The following is a 20,874-nucleotide window of genomic DNA, read 5'->3' on the forward strand; positions in this document are numbered from 1 at the left end:
GAGGAGATAAAGTATGGGATAAAAATTAAATATAATTAGAATGTTTATTAAATATAATTAGAGTGTTTGGGATATACCAAAAAGAAAAATATTACAAAGTGTTTAAGGTGGAGGAAGTATTACTAAGTCCTAACGGTTTCATTTATTTATTTATTTATTTTAATATTAATTATTATACGAAAATATAATACAAATTAAAAGAAAACAACAAAAATATTTCTATTAGTGTATAAAAAACAAATATAAAAATATTTTAATATAAAATACAATAACACAAAAAATAAATGAGACATTTAGAACCAAATGAAGGGACATTAAAAATAATAAACTCTGGGTAGCGGAAAAAGCATCACTTACTACAACTGTGCCCACAATTAGTCATTTTTTGAACTAGATCACTAAAAACATCCAATAATTACGTCCTATGTACAGGGATTGAACTTGTGACCTTGAAGTCATGAGTTCAAACCGGATGCCTCAATGTAGTATTACATCAGCCTTAAATCAATTTCGTGTTTTAATCTCAACACAATGTATGATCTATTAAAAATTTGATAAAATCAATGTTAATAATCATCCCATCAAAATGGAAAAAAAAAAAAAAAAAAACCATATTATCCCACAAATAACAGCTAAAGCTTGAATAGAGAAGATTAGCTTTCACCAAGAAAAGGCATAAAAGATGCAACTAATTAAAACCGAAACAAACCATAGTTCAGGCTAACATGCCAAAGTCACATAATCAAATTAATAACAAAGACAAAGGATAGGATATGGAGTCTTTAGCAAAAACCAATGGAACAAAACTCTCCGGATCTCACCACAAAATGTTGTGTCCCCGTCGATTTCTGTCTACAGGTCTTGAACGCTCAGACCTACACAACAATCAGCAAAAAATGTCATGTTATTCATCAAATGTATTATCATTTACATTATTAGTGATTGCACCAAAGATACAATTAAAAAAAAAGGGATGTCAATGGATAAAGCAGATATAACTTCAAGAACTCAATACCCTAAGCCACATTGAAGTAAAACCGAGAAATGTGAGGTGTGTTTGGAATCTTTGGATTACCTGGTGGGAGAGATTGCTTCAATTTGTTAGCCTTCTCGGCATCAAACACGCAGAGAGTATAGAGGTACTTGGAGCACCGGACTTTGAACTTCACCATGTCCTTGCTCTTCTTGATTTTCACCGACCGGGCGTCCTTCCTTCTTGCCGTCAGGAGGAAATCCTTGATCTCGTGGATTTGCTTAGGCTGGAAACCACAGAGGGAACAATAAGTTAAACACAAACAATAGGGGATTTGTTTGATTCAGGTAAAAACCACAAATTTAAGCAAGTACATTGTGATTTCAGATATCCATAATCCATAACACAAACTGAGCATATTAAGGATCTTTGAACAATAAACCAGGGTATGTTTAGTTTATTGAAAAAGACCTTTAAGAAACTTACAGTGAAGCTTGCGGTTGAACTAAGGAATTTCTATATATTTGTTTCGATACATGCTTTTCAATTTTCACAGATAATACGCGAAAAGAAGATAAATTAACCAATTGGATGAATGAATCTAATTCTCCTGGATTTGAAAACCACTAGACCTAATTACAGAAAAATTATATACTAATAGATTCAGAATCCTCACTAAGTTTGTTTGAACTTGAGTCCAGAAAGGAGACATTAAAAATCGAATAAATTTCCATTACTTTCATGTCTAGCACCTACTTCAATTCAAACCATCCATCCAAATAAGCGCAAAACAAAGAAAATCAAAAACCGAAAAAAAATACAAAAGAGAATTACTATTAAAGAACATCCACCAGACATCACAATAATTATCATCAACCATTACCACCACGAACGCAGCCGTAAAATCAAAACGGTATTCTCAAAGATCTACTTGACCTCAGATGAACAATTGAATCTAACATACCAGATGGAAGAAAGGATAGGCAAACTCACCATGTTTGCGGCAGAACTCGAAGAACAGGAAGAAGCTTGTGGCTAGTCGAGAGAAACCCTAGCGTCCTCCAATTATATATATATTATAAGCAAGAAATCTGATGGGCCCAAATAAGAAATTGGGATCCGGCCCATTTGAATATATAATTTTATATTTTTTTATTATTAATAAATAGTTGTTGAACGTTCACAAATAAAAGTATATATTTTTTACTGTATTATTCGAATTTACGAGGGGTATAATTAGTAAATAATTATATTTTTTTAAATTATAATTAAAATTTAAAAAGTTATAAATTAAACTTTTAAAAATAAAATTAAAGTGTATAATTCTTTAAAAAAAAAAGTGAAAAAATAAGTGGACAAACGAAAATAAAAAAGTGGACATGAGACGTGGGACGGAGGAAGTATTATTTGATAAATTTGAATTTTTTTGTATTAATAAAATATTCTTAAACATTTCAGATAAAATTATAAGAACCCCTAGTTTTTATCTTATCATACTCCCTCCGTCTCAGATACCGTGCCTGTTACACCGTAGACACTGTATTTTAAGAGGAGTGTAATTAGTAGATAATTAAGAATATATTAGTTAAAATAATAATTAAACTTTAAAAAAAATTAAAAAATTTAAAATGAGATTAAAGTGTGTAATCATTTTCCAAAAAAGAAAAATGACATGGTACGTGAGACGGACAGAAACGGCAACGTGGACATGGCATCTGGGACAGAGGGAGTATTATTTATAAAGTTTGCCCTATAACTTAAAGATATTTTAACATACGGAAATAGTGATATTTGATCATTTTATAAATGTTTCTATTTTTTACTATGTATTTACGTGTTATTTGATACAAATATATATATATTGGGAGTGTTTATTTTAGTTTTATTTTAAATATGTTTACGTGTTATTTGATAGAAATATATATATTGGGTGTGTGTAATTTAGTTTTATGTTAAATATGAAAAATAATGTCCATAATATAAAAAATAATATTTTTTTATTAAATTATTAATTTTTTTAAAATGGATAAAAGTATATATTGTTATTTGACTTATTTCTCTATAAAATTTATAAGGATTATTATTTTTTTTTATAAAATATTAAATTAAAATAAAAAATTCAAAAAAAATTCACAACCCAAAAATATGTAAAAATATTTATTGTCAGTAAACCAAAAGTAGGGATTGTTTCTTTTCTTATAATGCTATGCTCCATCCCGCAACGAGGGTGGCGTTTGTTTTTTGCAGGTAGATTTTTGAATATTAGTATTATATTGGATTGTAGTAAAAAAAACAAAAATACCCCTATTAGTATAGTGTAATATAAAAGTAATGATATTTGTGTAATATATTGTAAGTTGAAAGTGTATTTATTATGTGAAGTATGTAGTACAATTACTAAATTAGGAAATGGTAACCTTGTTTTGGGACGGACGAAAATGAAAAATGATAACCTTTCAATAGGACGGAGGGAGTACTAGAAACAAAAATGTACTCCCTTCTTCTCGTAACTAAGTATTCGTTTGTTTTTTACACGAAGTTTTAGAAATATTAGTATTATATTGAGATGTAATAGGAATAAAGTATAAATGACTAAAATAAGCCTATTCGTATTGTGTGATATAAAAGTAATAGTGTTTGTGTAATACAATATATTATAAATTGTAAGAGTATTTATAATGTTAAATAGATAGTACAGTTACTAAAAAAAAAATATTTTGTTATGAGACAGACTAAAATAAAAAAATAAATATTTTATTATGAAACAGATTGAGTACAAACTCCAAATAGTAAACAACTTTTGATAAAAAGGGAAAAAAAAAAAAAGCACATATTTTGATCATTACACATGTAGTATTTTGGTTTAAATTTTAAACTAAAATAAATACTATTTAATCACATTTTCATTAAAACTATGTTTTTTCATATACTCTTTCATTAAAACTATTTTTTTCATATACTCCTTCATTCTCAATTTTGTTTATCATTTTTGTCCGTCTTAAAACAATAGTCTTATTTCCATAAATAACTATATCACCGTAAAACTACCTATATTTTTTTTTATTACACAATTGCCACTACTTTTTACACTAATACACTCACAACGGCAAAAAAGTCTTTTATTCATACTTTTTACCTGCTACTAATATAATATCAATATTTCTTAAATTTTATATCGAACCCAATTAAGACTATATTTATGGAAACGATGGAGTAAAATACTTTTTTGCTCTTTCAAAATTATTTTTAATTGCGATCTCCACAAATAATAATAAAAATACTAAATATTTTATACAAAAACCAAAAAATAATAAAATAATACTCCTTTCGTCCCAAAATAGACGTCTTATTGGGTGTTTGACATAAAAATTAAGGAATAATATTATTTAATTGAAAGTGAGTATAAAATAGAATGTAAAAGACTAAAATGTCTTTGCTTTTTTTTAAGGATTTAAAAAAGTAGATTAGAGTAATAATTAATGATAGTTTGGAAAAGTATGAATAATTTTGTTATAAAGTGGAGACCACAATTACTAAATAAAAAAATAAGACAATTATTTTAAAACGAACGAAAATAAAAAACAAGACAACTCTTTTAGACAGAGAGAATAACATTTTTATTATAAAAAATCAAAAACATCATTACAAAAAAAAAAAATTCAAACTAAAATAATATATTTTATATTTTTTTGTACAATTTTTCATACTTACCACAAATCATTTTATCTAAAAATATTAACATTCTACTTAAACTTAAATTTAACTAAAAATCTTACAAAAAATAAAACCCCAATTATAATGCATTAAAATCATACGCATCCACCGCACATATGTATATTTATGTTAATATATTACTCCCTCCGTCCCATGTAATATGAATGTATTACCATAGACACGAAAATTTAGGTAAAGTATAATTAGTAAATAATTAAAATATATATTAATAAAAACAATTATTATTTAGTAAAAATAATTATAGATTAAGATTAAGATAATCAAATAGTTTAATTAAGATTAAAAAAAATTTAAATTTTAAATTTTAAAATATAATTAAAGTGTATAATTAATTTTCCAAAAAAAAAAAGGACAAATTATGTGGGACGGAGGGAGTAGAATCATACGTATCCCCAAATTCACTACTCCCTCCGTTCATGTTTTGCGCATAAATTTTTTAATATAATATTATATTAATTTATAGTAAAAAAAAAATGTCCCTATTAATATAGTGTGATATAAAAATAATGATATTTGTATAATATATTTTAGTTGTAAGGGTATTTATTTTGTTAGTTAAGTAGTACAATTATTTAAATTAAAAAATGATATCATTATTTTGGGTCATACAAAAATAAAAAAATGGTAGTGTATAACAGTATGCGCTGTGTAAGACTATAACATATATTGTTAATTCGTTTGGTGTATTTGTATTGTTAATTCATAATTACAAGTGTGCTAAATAATAGTATGTAGTATGCTGAAATCAACTATTTTTTATATTGTATAAGACTACAATGCATACGATGTGATCTGTTGTCAATACAGTGTTGAATTTAGGTCGCGGTCCTCAAATATATATATATATATATATATACATTTTTATTTCTTTTCTATTATAAGAAAAAGACAAGAAAACCCCTAAAACAAAGCCTAACCACAACAAAAGAAAATGAGCATGTGAGATTCAAAGACAATCCTCATTATTGCTACCCCTTATCAATTTTAATTTATTTTTAATATATTGTGGATATTAAAAAAAAAAAAAAGAAAAAGAAAAAAAAAAAGTAACACCACTATTGCTTATTGCCTACCTATTGTCACTACCGCTTCACTTCACTCTCCTTTTTTTTTTTTTCTTTCTCTATCCCTTTTGCCCCAATTCCATTCTTCCCTCTCAAGATCATCATCAACATCAAGATCCGGGAAGAGGAAGAGCAGATCAATCCAACATCAGATTTCAATTTTTTTTGCAGAACCAGCCCCATCTTAATTGCCGTTCAATTTCAGCAAACCCCACCTTTTCTTCACCCAATCAAACTTACTTGTCAGGCAATACTCCCACTTTTCCCCTCATCAAAGATCCAACGCCTCGCAATTTTTCATTCGATCGATAGTCGGCCGGGCCAGGAACCCTAATCAGAAGCGGAAGAAAAACCGTTTGCAGATGCGTCCAATGGGCGTGTTCATTTTGCTGCTCATCTCCTCTCTACTCGGAATCGGATTCTACACGGTGAGTTAGTTTTTTCTCGAATCTCTAAACCCTAATTTGAAAATTCGCGAAAAATTGAAAGATGATTTTGAGTGCAAATCCGGCTACTGTACGAAATTGGGGGTTGGATTTTTGCAGGGGGGCGCATCTCCGGCGGAGATGGTGCCGGCGGGGGAGGTGGAGATGAGAGTAATGGTGAACGACAGCAGGAGGAAGCTTGGGAGCTTCCAGGTGTGTTCATTGTGCACGTGCTGTGGGGGTGAAAGCAAGGGCTCCTGTTTACTATCGCCATGTTGCTATGCAATCAACTGCAACATTCCAAACAGGCCTTTTGGATTCTGTTCATTTACTCCCAAGACTTGCAATTGCTTTGGATGCCATATCTGATTGATTGATTGAGTTCCCCTTTTAATTTTTTGTGCTTTTAGAAACAAACCAATTGAATGAAGTTTTGCATTTGGGGGTGGGGGTGGGAAGGAAGATAATGTATTCTTATTAGTATTATGTGTTTGTTTGTTTTAGAGTTTTGTTTCTAAGGGATAGTGGATAGGAAATGATGATGATGATGATAATGATGATGATTTTCTTGTTTAGAGAGAGAGAGAGAGATTATTGGTAGCCATTGTTGTTGTTTCTTGAAGAAGTAAAGGGGATTTTGGTTTTGTGTAGTGGGATTTGGAAGAAGTGATGATGGGATGATTGAATGAAGAAGTATTTTGGTATTTGTTGATTACATTTGTGGATTGATTACAGATTTAGGGGCCCCTTTTTTGGTTTTGAAAATGGGTGATTCTTGTTATGATGAATTCATTAATATTATCTGATGAGGGGTTGAAAAAATTGAATTTTACTTAAACTTTGGTGCATGATTTGGGAGGAGGGGTGGTTGGGGGTTGAGGGGGCAGTATATGTGTTTGTTTTGGTGAAATAAAAACATGGTGGAATGAGAATGGTCCATTCCCATGGTTTTCTTGATGACCCCTACAGCTCAGTTGTTGTAGTATTATTATTACTGTCTTTATGAAGGTAGTAGGAGTATTTAAGTGAGTTATTGTAATTCAAGAATCAAGATTTGGGATTTCAAAATTAGGATTTGCATGCATTTTTAAATGAGGTAGAGTTATGATGCTGATTAGGTTATTAATACAATCTTGATTATTGTTAAGATTAATTTTTAATCTAAAAGTAAAGGTGGCAATTCGGGTTGATCCGGGGACAAGTCCGGTTTTGTTTTAAATCGGGTTTATGAGCTTAGGCTCGGACACAACCCAGTTCAAATTGTGTCGGGCGGGGAAGTTTGAGTTTAATTTTTTTTTTTTTTTTAAATTTAATTTTGCATTATTTTTTATTAAAAGTAAATTATATTAGTTTAAATAAATAAATTATGATAAAATAATATTTTTAGATAACTAAAAATTTTAACATTAAATATATAATTAATTTTTATTTTATTATATACTTATAATATGTTTTTAAAATATATAAATTAAAAAATTATTTGACGAATTGAATCGAATTTTCGAACTTTGTTTATTTTTTTTCAGCTATATCTGAAAAGTGGATTTTTAATCAAAGATATAAATATATAAATATAAACACAATATATATATATAAACGAATTGACAACCAACACAATGAATTATGTTGACATAAATTAATTACAACACATGAATATGACCTATTTGATAATTTTAGAAGTTTATAAATACTTTCAACTTTATTATATTTAAACATTTTTATTTAAAAAAAAAACCAATCTGAATAAGCCCAAAATCAGACATAATACAAACCAGACCTTAATATCTCAATTATAAACAAATCAATAAACATTTACTATTTGTATTATTTATAATTTCACTGTGATAACCATTTATCGAATGTAATAATAGGTCAATAAATTTCTGTGAGTTTTAGTGATTAATAGTGATGTTACAATTTTTGCCTTCACAATGAAAAATATTATGACTTTTTAAAAAAATTTAAATTTTTTTCCTAATTATTCAATATTTTATAAATTTCAATACTATATGGATTTTCTTTGATTCCCTTCCAAAAGTATAAATAAATGTTATTTTTAATCTCTTATAACAACTAGAGAATTTCATGTACTCTCTAAATTATCTAAGAAAACTCTATTCTTACAACAAACTTACTACATAAATCTTTTGTTTTTCTTTGCTACAACTAATATGGCCTTGAATCGGTTTACACTACTCTTAAATGACTCTTTATTATTGATTTGTAAATTCTATATTTTTTTTTGGATGACATGGAAACCCGCAGCCGTTACCCGAAAATACGCACTGAGTAAACCTCCGATCGAATCTAATACCTTACAGACTAGAGCCAACGGGAGTATATTCTTTCTCCAAAATATGATTTTTGTTACATGGGTATGTGAAAGAGGAAGAAATAAGAATATAAAAAGTTGTGTCCTAAATGGAAACATAAACAAACTACCTTATCTTTATTTGTATTTTTATCTCAATAATAATAAATGGACAATGGGATATAGATTAAATTGGATTTGATTTGGACATTGGCTTGAGTTAGCTCATAATTATTAATCAAGTAATTTAAATATTATTTCAATAACTCTGCCAAAATTAACTCTATATAACTTATTCGTTCAAAAAATTCTCTAAAAAATTTTTATGCAAAATCTCTTAGAAATTCTTACATCTTGATTAAATTTGCGGAATCCATTACGCTAACTTATTCGTTCCAAAAATTCTCTAAAAAATTCTTATGCAAAATCTCTTAGAAATTCTTACATCTTGATTAAATTTGCGGAATCCATTACGCAGTTAAATTCGTCCTATCCTTTCAATTTTAGAATTTTAGATCATTAGATTTGAATTTGTCATATTTCAAATTTTGCTAAAGCTCTAACAATTTTACCTACCTACTTTATTATCTACAATTTTGCTAAACCCTTTGAATTAACATTATCTTGCTTGAAGTTTGATTTGATTGTAATATAGAACAACTAATTATGGTATATTCCAATTAAATATTTCAACTAAATAATTGTGAGAGAGAGAGAGAAAAAATAAAAAACATATCATAACATCACATCAAATATATATATTTTCTTACAAAACGATAAATAAAATACTAACTTTCTATTTGTAGGGGAGCTTCGATTTTCGAAATCGACAAACTCATGGTGCTTGCGAATGAGCGAAATCCGGCCAATCCAAAGGTTTAACCGAAAAATTTATTAAATGATCAAAAAGACATGACAGTTGAATGTGACGTCATAACCAACTTTAGTACGATCAAAAATAGTTATAGCCTATCCCGTAAGAGATAGTCTAACGGTCTGGAGTAAAATTGTAACTGTGAGATCAGATCTTGTTGTGTCGGATTAACTCGTAGTAATCGTAAGGTCCAAATCTTGCTTGCTACACATGCTACACATGTTCAATCAATCAATATACTGTGTGGACTATATATTACGTTACTTAACCAAAGCCATTGTAAACACTCCAAATCCCCACTAGAAAGTGGATTCAATTTTCTACCTAATGCTCACATGAAAGCTTAATATCAAAAAACAATAATACTCCCTCCCTTCCGTAACTAGATATTCATTTGCTTTTTGCATGAAATTTTAAAAATATTAGCATTATATTGAAATATAGTAGGAATAATATAGAAATGACTAAAATGACTTTATTAGTATTATGTGATATAAAAGTAATAATATTTGTGTAATATATTAGAAATCGTAAAAGTATTTGTAATATTATGTAGATAGTATATTTACTAAAAAAGAAAATGGATATTATGGGACAGACCCAAATGAAAAAATAGATACCCAAATGAAAAAATAGATACGGAGATGGAGGGAGTAATAAAAATAAAAAACACAACCTAAATTGTACCAACATTTTACCAATTATGGCCTTCATGCAAAACTTATTATTGCACACAAAAGACTTTCAATACCATCCCATGGAATCCAAAATCCTACAAAACAAGTATATATATATATATATATATGTATATAAAGGCCAGATATTCATACTTCTTACCAGGGTACATTTGGTTGCTCATGATGCAGCATTGTTGTCCGAAATGGCTGTCGCAGGTTGCCTTGTCACCACAGTCAATATATCGGCATACCCGACCGCGCCGACCAGGTCGTCCTTTTCGTCGGTGACCCAAACATGCGTCGCCCGGTGGGATAACATCTGCGCCATGACCGCCGCCAGTGAGCTCGTCACCTTGCACGTCAACGGTGCGCTTCTTCCGCGATAAATGCTCCTCGCGAAATTCGGGTTTGACGAGTTTCCGAAGAAGCCCACGCTTCTGCTGCTGAATCTCCGCAGCCGATTCGGGCTCTCTCCCGAATCGCCTGAACTCGTATCGCCGTCGATTAAAGAAGACTCTTGATGGGATCCCCCCACCGTGTTGTAAAACTTGTCTTCGACTCCCATCACGAACTGCCCCGCCGACAAATTTGCCAACGCCCAAGCGGCGGCCATGTAGTCGCAACGCCAGAGTTTAATCGAGGATATCTCGCCGAGAATCTTGTGACGGTCGTCAAGGGTTTGCTCGACGACGGCGACTGCGCAGGGATCGCGGGGGACTTTCTTGATCGCGTCGATAGCCGGGGAGGATGCTTCGATGCAGCAGTAGTTGGGATTGATCGCTCCGAGGGAGGCTATGGATGAAAGAGGTAATGGGGCTATGGCGCCTAAGCAGTTGATGAGGAATCGGAGGACGTCTTCTCGGGATAGACAGCAGAACTTGTCTTGGATGGAGGATGTCGAAGATGACGACTGTTGCAGACGGTTGGCGCTGAGTAAAGCGTTGGAGCTACTGCCTGCTAAGGGATCGACGTTTTTGAGCCACTTTCCGTTGTAAAGGATTGAGAAACGTTTGCTCATTCCTCTCCAGACGAGACTTTTTGGGACAAGGAGGCGCTTTGCGCCTAGTTTCATCATCTCCAAAGCATCGATCAATCTTAAACAAGAAAGGGAAAGGGTTAGTATCGATAATGGGGAGAAGAAAGACCTCACAATCACAGAAATGGATCGATTCCATTGATTCTAGCAGGATTAACAGAAAGGCAATTATGGCATTTCAGAAATGGTAACAAGCAATCAAATATTCAAGAATCCTGGAAATGAATGATCAAGGAGAATTGAATTCATCATACTTTTTCAAAGGAGCAATGATCTAATGTAGAGCTGCAAATTGAAAGCATAAGTTGAATCTATATGTTCTAGCAGGTCTATTTCGTTTTAATGATGCAGAATCACAGAACACCAAATAATCCAGCTATGGCAGAACCCTAGAACAGGCAAAACTGATGGAAACATCCATACAATTTCAGAAATCAACAGTTGGAACAAAAAATTATACGTTCTCTCAAGCAATAACCACCATCAATGGCGTCAGACAGAAGAAGAAAACGGAGACAAAGCAATTTGAAGTAAAACACACAGCGATAACCTAGCCAGATGAATTCGAACCGCAACAGATCATCAAAGCAGCAACCAAATCGAAAATTAGGGCGAGGATAGGATACAATACCTAGTGCCTGGATCGACGACCTGGAGCGCAGAATTATTGGGGATAACCACTTCAGATACAGGCGTGTTTAGAGCTTTTTCCTGATCGGCCAAACAATCCTCTCTAGCTAAGAAGGTGACGATATCCCACGCATTGAGGATCCCAACGAACCGCTGCTGCCTCGCCTCGGCATTCTCCATGGCGCTCTTAGGCGACCTCTTCTTCCACACCGTTATGCCTCCCTCAGAGGAATCGCCGATGGTTCGAATCGCGGACGCCACCGTCTCCGTGTCGGGGAACTCGCGGAGCTCCGGCTTCCCCACCGTTAGATCGCCGACGACATGGTACAGAAACACCGACGCCATAGAATCGATGGATTGCGATCCAATTAAGGCTGCTGCAACTGCGAAGAGATTCCGAATCGGGGAATGGAAAACCCTATAAGAGAGAGTGGAGGAGTATAAGGAGAAGATGAAAGGGGGGAATGGGAAGGGATTGGATCAGGGAGAGGATAACTGCGAGAATGGGAACATTCCAGTTAAGAACAATCGGGGAAGTGGTCGCCATCAATTGGTGCTTGATTTGTCGAGAAGAGCTTCTTCAACACTGCATCCACAAAGCCCATGAGATTAAGGAAATCAATCGAGAAGAATTGGCGAAGAAATTCGAAGAATGTGGAGCAGCAGCAGCAGCAGCAATGGAAATGTGAAGGTACGGCTGGCTACTGTGTTCTACCAATACTGCTTTCTATGTTCATCCTTATCTGTATTCTAATATAATATTATTATTATTATGATTATTATTATTATTTATTAAAAATATACAAAAAAAAAAATACTACTTTCGTCCCAAACAAATAAGGTGCAACATTTGCTTTTGGCATGTGTTTTTAGATGGATAGTATTAAGTAAGATAATTTAAAAATTAGGTGATGTGAATGAAAAGAGAAATATATATTTTATTTTTTTATTTAGATGATGTGAACGGATAAAGTGTGGGGTAGAGATTAAGTATAATTAATTATTTTTTATTTTGGAAATGTTGCAGGGTGTCTGGGACATACTAAAAAGAAAATATTGCAAGGTGTTTGGGACATACTAAAAAGGAAATATTTCAGGGTGTTTGGGACGGAGGGAGTATTTTACTACCTTTGTCATCCGCCAAGGCCTATACCGTCTCATTTACTTTTTGTCTTATAATATACTCCATCCGTCCCACATACCATGTCCACGTTGTTGTTTCTGTCCGTCTCATACCATGTCATTTTTCTCTTTTGGAAAATAATTATACACTTTAATCTCATTTTAAACTTTTAAATTTTATTTTTTAAAATTTTAATTAAACTAATTAGTTATCTTAATATTAATTTATAATTATTTATATTATAGGATAATTATTTTCACTAATACATTTTTAATTATCTACTAATTACACTTCTCCTAAAATACCGTGTCTACAGTGTAGCAGACACGGTATGTGGGACGGAGGGAGTAACATTTTTAATGTTAACTACAATATCGGTAAATATGACCTTTAGGAGTGAAGGAGAAGATATTTGAAAAAATTATATCGATATTTTTTATGTTAAGTACAATGACGGAGTAAATATAACATCTAAAAGCGAAGAGAGCATATCTTATTTATTACTTGATTTTCTTTTTTCATTTAAGGTGTGTTTATTTTGTAAAATTATTAAAAAAATATTTTGTTATATGTGATATATAAAAATTGTGTAGAAAATATAAAAACAATTAATATACTCAGCACACTATTTTTTTTGAAAAAATATTTAGAAAAAAAGTATAGAAAGAACAACCTCATCCGTAAATACATTTTTAATTATAAACTTTATATAAATAAAAAATAAAATATTTTAATATTTTTAATAAAATAAATAAATAAGTTACCAACAATATATTTAAAAAATGTTACCTATTTTTTCTGAAAAATATAAAATTTGTTGATTATTTATGCATTTATATAATTTATTCAAATAAAACTATTTAAATATTTTTATATGATTTTTTTTTTTATATAAAATTTGTATAATTAGATGAATATTTATAATTAAATATCTACTTTGGTTAAAATTGAGTATTTTCGTGCATATTTTAATTTAATATAAGAATTTTATATAATATATATAAAATACCAAATATTTTATATATATTTGCTAAAATAAATGAGCATTATGCAATTTATCATAATAAAATAATAATAATAATAATGATAATAATAATAATAATCCCTCCGTCCCATGTATTATGGACCTATTACCGTAGATATTAGAATTTATATAAAATGTGATTAGTAAGTAATCAAGAAGTATATTATTAAAAGTAATTATCGTATAATAAAAATAATTGTGGATTAAGATTAATATAACTAAATAGTTTAATTAAAATTTAAAAAATTATAAAATTTAAAATTTAAAATGAGATTAAAGTGTACAATTATATTTTCAAAAAAGAAATGAACAAATTACGTGGGATAGACGAAAATAGAAAATAGGGACAAATTATATGGGACGAGGGAGGGAGTAATAATGCCAATCATTGTTTAATTACTAATCTTACAATCCATAAATTGGTTTATACTTCAGCCCACATTCACGAATGTCTCAAATCTCAATTCTTTTTTAGAAAAAAAATTGGGAGTTTTTTGAATTTTTAAAAATAAATTATGATTTAATATTTATATTTAAAACATGTTTTTAATATTACATTGCAAATAAAAATATATTGATTAATAATTTTAAAACATAAAATTTTATTTAATTGTGATTTGAAATAGAGTATTGATATGTTTTTCAAAAAATATTAATATATTTAATAGTTGTTGGGACTGAGCCAACTCATATCGTCTGTTTTGGGTTGAGTTCGTACGGATTTGTTTTTGGATATTTTCTAAAAAAGCCTAATTCTAATGGAGTTCACTCGGGACTTATAAGATGTGTAATTTTCTTCGCAACTTTCAATGTAAGACTTGAATTTGCACCCAAAAATAATTTTAATTTTAATTTAAAATTACAAATCATTTAATCGAAGTCTTAATAGTATAAAAATCTGTCATGTATAACAATGAATGGTCTTCGAAGAAACCACATGGAAAATTGGTTTAAAATTCAGCTGTCACTTTCTATTTACATTTCTATAAATAAATAAAATACTAGACTAGTTATTTTGCAATAATGTTGGAGAGTTCAATTCTTGAAAAGGAAAATATCTTATGAAATTTTATGAATTTGCATAATATATATATAATCAACAATCAAACACAAGCCAATATGCATATAAAATATATTAATATAATATAAGTGTAATATATTAATTAATATTATACGGTAATAATTTACAAAATATATGTCACAATGTGTGATGGTTTTGGGCCTATAATTGTTGGAGGCTCAATAATACTCAACTCGACCCGTTCATCCAAAATTCGGATCCGGTACCCGCGATCCTATCCGTCTATGCGAGGCTCAATCAGAGCCGTTGGATCGGTGGCTTGAATCTGGACCGTTGGACTTGATTACTAGTCTAATATATATACCGGTTCTCCTCCTTGAACCCAGTTCACGCTCATTTTCTCACAACGCTCCTTTCTCTCTCTTGAAGCCCTAACCTCCCGACGGCGGTTTCAAACCGATCTTCCTTGCGATTTTTCCGGTGGTCTTGTCCGGCGAAGCTGAGGATTCGATGTGCTTGATGATGTTCAACCTATTCTGAGGCTGTCCATCGGTTTGCTTTTTCAATTCTAGTCTGATTTGCTGTTAGTGGTGTATATTGTTGTCCGCGATGAAATTAGGCTTAGAATATTGAAGTTTCCTTAGATTGTGGTTTGATTCGCGTTGTTTGTGCGTTTCTGTAGATGTCGCTTGGGTTTGGGTCATGATTGAGTGTTTGCGTTGTTTTCGGTTGATATATGGGTAAACTGAGTCCGAGTTCTATTGATTTCGAAATATATAAAAATTTCTTTAAGTTTTCGTTATATTCGGGATATTCTTATGCGAATATGTGTTGTTGATCTTGGATTAGTAATAACACAATGAATCTTAATACAATACTTATGGTATATATATACTCTCCATTAAGTAAAATTATATAAATTTGATGAAGTACGAAAATTATAAAGTAATAACATTTTAATATGATAATTTGATATATTAAAAATAAATTGAGGATATTATAAAATTTTATTGAAGAATTAATTAAAAAATAGTGAAATAAATAAAAATATTGTGACAAATTTATTAGAAATTTTATAATATTTACAATAAAATGAATCCCATGTTACATTACCGATTTATTCATCCAAAATTTTTTTGGGTGGTACATTATCTATAAAAAAATATATATATATACATATATTGTGTTAATATATGTAATATATATTTTATTCATTTAGATAATTAATATAAATATTAATTTTTTATATAGTGATATGATTTTTTATATTTAATATATTCCCTTAGTCCCATAAGTAAGTATTCATTTGCTTTTTGCACATAAAAAATAACATTTAGAGAATCGAAGAAGGGGGGAGGGGGTAGATCATCAGGCTTATATTCTTCATGTAGCATTCAAACCGAACGACTTACAACTTTGCGGAGATCTGTGTTTTTGGTAAACAATCCCACGGGTCGTGAACTTCTTTTCCCGGAGAAGAAGTATATTGGGATATAGTAAGAATAAAGTAGAAATGACTAAAATAACTTTATTAGTATATGTGATATAAAAGTAATAACATTTGTATAATATATTGTAAGTTGTAAGAGTATTTGTAATGTTAGATAGCAGTTATTAAAAAAGGAAATTGATATTTTGTTATGAGACGGACTAAAATGAAAAAATGGATAATTTGTTATGGGACGGAGGAGTACAAAAAATACACTTATAAAAAAAAATAGAAAGTAAACAAACCCTACAGTGAATACATGTATTGCAAATTTGGATTGAGTTTTACTTGTGGATTTTCCCAATTTTTTTATTATTTTAAAATTATTAAATTAAATATTGTTTTATATTATAATAAAAAATTATATTCATCAAATGTTATATATTTATATTAAATAAAATATTTATTTTAATAGTTTCATAAATAACAAGTTTGGGAAGCATCAATGTCAATTCTAGATCAATGATTGTTTTGAGTCTACGAGTTAGAATTGTTAAACTCTCATTGATTATTACTTTAATTTGTTTGTATATTTGGGGTCTGTAAGTCTTAATAATTTAACTCGAAATTAGATTCAAATTCGGACATTGACCCAGCATTTATTTAAAATGATGTATTTTATTTAAAAATATTACAATAAAATCCCAGTAAATAAATAAAAACCAATTAAAATATTTTTAATAAATTATATTGTTAGATTATTATTATTTTTAAAAAAATAATTGATATATTATTAATATATTAATCGAGTCCGGATCAGATTTACCTTTACATCCTAAACCCGAACCTAGACCAAATTAGGGTATATTGGACCTGATCTATATCCGATTCGATACTCGAATAGTTGTACCTGACCTAAAATAAATAGGTTGGGTTCGGGTCGCATCTCCGGTCTACCCAAACCTAATAATAAAAATTTCGAGAACCTACAACCAAACAAATCCTTGAGCATTAAAAAAAAATATATAAGAAAGACTATTTTTTTAGTTTTGTAACTGTTTATTATCATTTTGATTTTGTAACTAGACACTCTACATAAATCATTCCATAAGTTAATTTTTTTTTACACAATTGATCTTCCGGCCTGGAGATGCGCATATGACATTCACCTGACACAACGGAGTACACATGCCCGCCGGATAGACGCAAAAAATTAATCACTTAGGGAATTAAAAAAAATTCACATGTTTGTCGGATGACACATACTACCTGATGGATAAGTGTGCTTCAACATGCCAGCGGTGACACATGCACGTTTCCGGTGCCGAAGAACTAATTGTGCAAAAAAAAAAAATCATTTATGAAATAATTCCATATAGAGTTTAGTTACAAAATTAAAATAATAAAAGATTCAATTACATGATATGTTTCCTCCGTCCGTCTTTAAGGGTCTAATTTACCTTTTGCGTCATTTTACTTAATATTAAAAATATTATTGTATTTGTATAATTTTTTGTACAAATATTATTCTATTAAATATTATAAAACACTAAATAGAAGTATTTTTGTAATATATATATTTTTCATTTGTACTATATTTTAATGTAATAACTAATATTCAAATATCAACACGTAAAAAATAAACGAGACTTTTAGAATAAGACGACTGAAGCATATAATATGAGCCTATATGCAGACATCAATGATAGAAATACCAATTAGTTAGTATAAAGGTAACAACTATTTAATGTTTGTTTTTACATATACAAAAAAAAAAAAATTTCAATTTTGAGTTATTTCAATTTGTCCAACTTCTATATATTCGTTTTATTATTATTGTTTTTTAGTAAATTTTTTTTTTATATATTAATAAAAAAATACATTGATATTTTACATAATATTATTAAAAAATAAAGAGATTTAAAAGCAAAATTATTATTTTCATTATTTTATTATACTATTATTTATAAAATACTAATATAATGAAATCTATGTGAAAAAACACATAGTTATATTTACTAGGGATAAAGGGAATATATTTTCCACTGTGCACTTTCAGGTACCGATTGCGAATTTTCACGTTATAAAAAATCATATATACTCCTTTCGTCCCATAACAAAATATTCATTTTTTCATTTTAGTCCGTCCCATAACAAAGTATCTATTTTTTTTAGTAACTGTACTATCTATCTAACATTACAAATACCCTTACAACTTACAATATATTACACAAATGTTATTACTTTTATACTCCCTCCGTCCCTTAACAATCTATCCATTTTTTCATTTTGGTCCGTCCCATAACAAAGTATCAATTTTTTTTTTAGTAATTATACTATTTATCTAACCTTACAAATACCCTTTCAATTTATAATATATTATATAAATGTCATTACTTTTATATCATACAATATTAATAGGGTTAATTTAATCATTTTATCTTTATTTCTATTTTATCCCAATATAATATTAATATTTCTAAAACTTCGTATAAAAAATAAATGAATATATAGATATGGGACGGAGGGAGTATCACACATACTACTAATAAGGTTATTTTAGTCAATTCTACTTTATTCCCACTATATTATAATATAATACTAATATTTTTAAAACTACGTGTAAAAAACAAATGTATATCTAGTTATGGGACGGATAGATTATTACTATAAAATTTTTAAAATATATTATTATTTTTTCTGAGTTTATAGGACCAAACACAATTTGTTTTTTTTTTTTTTTTACCAAATATAAATAGTTATGATGGGTGGTGCCTTATTTGAAGATTTGATTTAGTTTTTATTATTTATATATATTTTTCTAAATATTAAATTAAATATTTAATTTTTTAGTTTGGATTTGATTTGAAAATATTTAATTTGATTGAGTTTGTTATTAAAATAAATATTTTTTATGAGATATTTTGTGAGAAAAACATAGAGTGTGTTTACTTCTCATTTTGGTTTTGAGTTTTAATGGTAAATAGTAAAATTACGAATTTGTTATTTTTTCAACAATAAAAAGTAAAATCCGAAAATAGAAAATTATCTTCGAATTTGATATAATTAGTGCCTGAGATTAGGAATTTCTAAACACTGTAGGATACAAAAATAAAATAGAAAAATAAAACTAAAGACTGGAAAAAAAATGGTGATCCCCAAAAGCAATTCACTTGAATTTGATGTCAATTGAAGATGACTGAATATAAAAAATCCACATCCTCAAATATTCATTCAAGAAAATGTTTAAGAACCGTCGCCTGGTTGGTTACAGCAACCGCCCACTACGAAACATTTTGAAGCGTCGTTTGGTCGGTTATGGCAACCATCTCGCCAACAGCATAACCCAACCGACCAATCAAGAGACTAATTGATCGCTAGACCAAACGAATCCTTGGCCGCCCCACCAAGCGACCACCATCTGGTCTTTTGTCCGACCTCGTATCGTCCGTCTCATTCTTCTTCGCCCGACCTCACTTGGTCCGACCTGCGTAATAACCGTCCTTCTTCACCCGACTTCCTCTTTCGACCGACCGCCGTATCAGCCGTCCTTCGCCCGACCTCAGTTGGTCCGACCGCGGGCCAACCGACTACGGACCATCCGACTGGACCAACCGACTGCAAACCATCCGACAACGAACCAACCGACCGGCTTTGTTTGGCTTATCTCCTTAGATGGACAACTGGTTCAACAGACTATCCTCTTGACAGACCTCCGCGTCTGCCGATACTTTTTCTTTGCCCGACCTTCGTCTTGATAAACCTCCGCGTCTACCGCTACTTCTGCTTTGCCCGATCTTATCACGTCCGATCTCCGTGCCCGACCTTGTCCTGTCTGACCTCCGTGTTTGACCTTATTACGTCCGATCTTCCGTGCCCGACCTTATCCTGTCCGACCGCGGACTTTCCGACCTGCTTATCCGACTGCGGACCAACCAACCGGATCAACCGACCGCGGACCAATCGACCTGAGTGCGTATTTTCTCATTTTCCGCCTGATTTCGTGTCCTAACTTCCTTTAAGATCCTGCTACCATTATTATTATTATTATTATTATTATTATTTGTGCGTAACATAATTAAAATAGTTATTTTTGCCATTTTTCTTTAATTTGTGCTACGATATAAGATTAATATGAAAAAAATAAGTGAGTAGATTACTATTGGGCCGAAAGAGTAGCATTTTTCTTTCTGTATTGTTTTTCATGTTCTTCTTGTCATTCGAAACGTTCTTCGTCGAAAGTCACTGATTTGGACAAATGATCCAATATTGGTTGACGAATCGATGAAGTCAACGTTCTTCGTCGTATGTCCGAGCCAGAGGAAGGATCAAAGTCCTCAAAGCCGTTGAGGAATTCGTCAAAGCCAAGGGAAGGTCTCTAAAGTTTCTCTCAAAGCTTCAAGATGTCATTGCGTTCTTCAACAAAACATCAACTAGGCCCTATTCATTTCAAAAGTCAAAGGGACACGCCGCCAAAAGTGTTATGGAGCATCAAATCTACCTCTTAAAGGATCAAAGCTCCAAAAGCTATTGAAGAGTCCATCAAAGCTAA

At 30.4% G+C, this 20,874-nt stretch overlaps 3 protein-coding genes across 4 annotated transcripts; 1 reads left to right on the forward strand and 2 right to left on the reverse strand.

Annotated features, from left to right (window-relative positions):
• Positions 1-658: 658 nt before the first annotated feature.
• LOC127244903 (60S ribosomal protein L38-like) lies at positions 659-2,074 on the reverse strand. The gene is made up of 3 exons (XM_051265498.1): positions 1,967-2,074; positions 1,076-1,259; positions 659-875 (listed from the first exon to the last, which is right to left on the reverse strand). Exons 1-3 carry the CDS (start codon positions 1,967-1,969, stop codon positions 853-855), a joined length of 210 nt encoding a protein of 69 aa, XP_051121455.1. The 5' UTR covers positions 1,970-2,074; the 3' UTR covers positions 659-852.
• Positions 2,075-5,802: 3,728 nt separating this feature from the next.
• LOC127244746 (uncharacterized) lies at positions 5,803-6,901 on the forward strand. Its single transcript, XM_051265228.1, has 2 exons — positions 5,803-6,200; positions 6,318-6,901. The coding sequence occupies exons 1-2, from the start codon at positions 6,135-6,137 to the stop codon at positions 6,564-6,566; spliced, it is 315 nt and encodes a 104-aa protein (XP_051121185.1). The 5' UTR covers positions 5,803-6,134; the 3' UTR covers positions 6,567-6,901.
• Positions 6,902-9,266: 2,365 nt separating this feature from the next.
• On the reverse strand, positions 9,267-12,448 carry LOC127244965 (CBS domain-containing protein CBSX6). Of its 2 annotated transcripts, XM_051265588.1 has the most exons (3): positions 11,727-12,448; positions 10,220-11,153; positions 9,267-9,595 (listed from the first exon to the last, which is right to left on the reverse strand). In XM_051265588.1, the coding sequence occupies exons 1-2, from the start codon at positions 12,068-12,070 to the stop codon at positions 10,238-10,240; spliced, it is 1,260 nt and encodes a 419-aa protein (XP_051121545.1). In that variant the 5' UTR covers positions 12,071-12,448; the 3' UTR covers positions 9,267-9,595; positions 10,220-10,237. The 2 variants fall into 2 exon arrangements, with proteins under 2 accessions (XP_051121545.1, XP_051121544.1); XM_051265587.1 differs by lacking the exon at positions 9,267-9,595 and having other exon boundaries at positions 10,084-11,153.
• Positions 12,449-20,874: the final 8,426 nt, after the last annotated feature.

The sequence above is a fragment of the Andrographis paniculata genome, unplaced genomic scaffold, assembly GCF_009805555.1.
Source record: "Andrographis paniculata isolate CXL003 unplaced genomic scaffold, ASM980555v1 Contig21END, whole genome shotgun sequence".
Classification (NCBI taxonomy): domain Eukaryota; kingdom Viridiplantae; phylum Streptophyta; class Magnoliopsida; order Lamiales; family Acanthaceae; genus Andrographis; species Andrographis paniculata.

Excerpts from the sequence above, each read along its gene's own strand:
- LOC127244903 (XM_051265498.1), bottom strand. Across the intron at positions 876-1,075 it reads GAAGCAATCTCTCCCACCAG|GTCTGAGCGTTCAAGACCTG; the intron begins GTAATCCAAAGA and ends ATTGTTGTGTAG.
- LOC127244965 (XM_051265588.1), bottom strand. The coding sequence starts at position 12,070 with ATGGCGTCGGTGTTTCTGTACCATGTCGTCGGCGATCTAACGGTGGGG. Across the intron at positions 11,154-11,726 it reads GTCGTCGATCCAGGCACTAG|ATTGATCGATGCTTTGGAGA; the intron begins GTATTGTATCCT and ends TTCTTGTTTAAG.
- LOC127244746 (XM_051265228.1), top strand. The coding sequence starts at position 6,135 with ATGCGTCCAATGGGCGTGTTCATTTTGCTGCTCATCTCCTCTCTACTC. Across the intron at positions 6,201-6,317 it reads TCGGAATCGGATTCTACACG|GGGGGCGCATCTCCGGCGGA; the intron begins GTGAGTTAGTTT and ends GGATTTTTGCAG.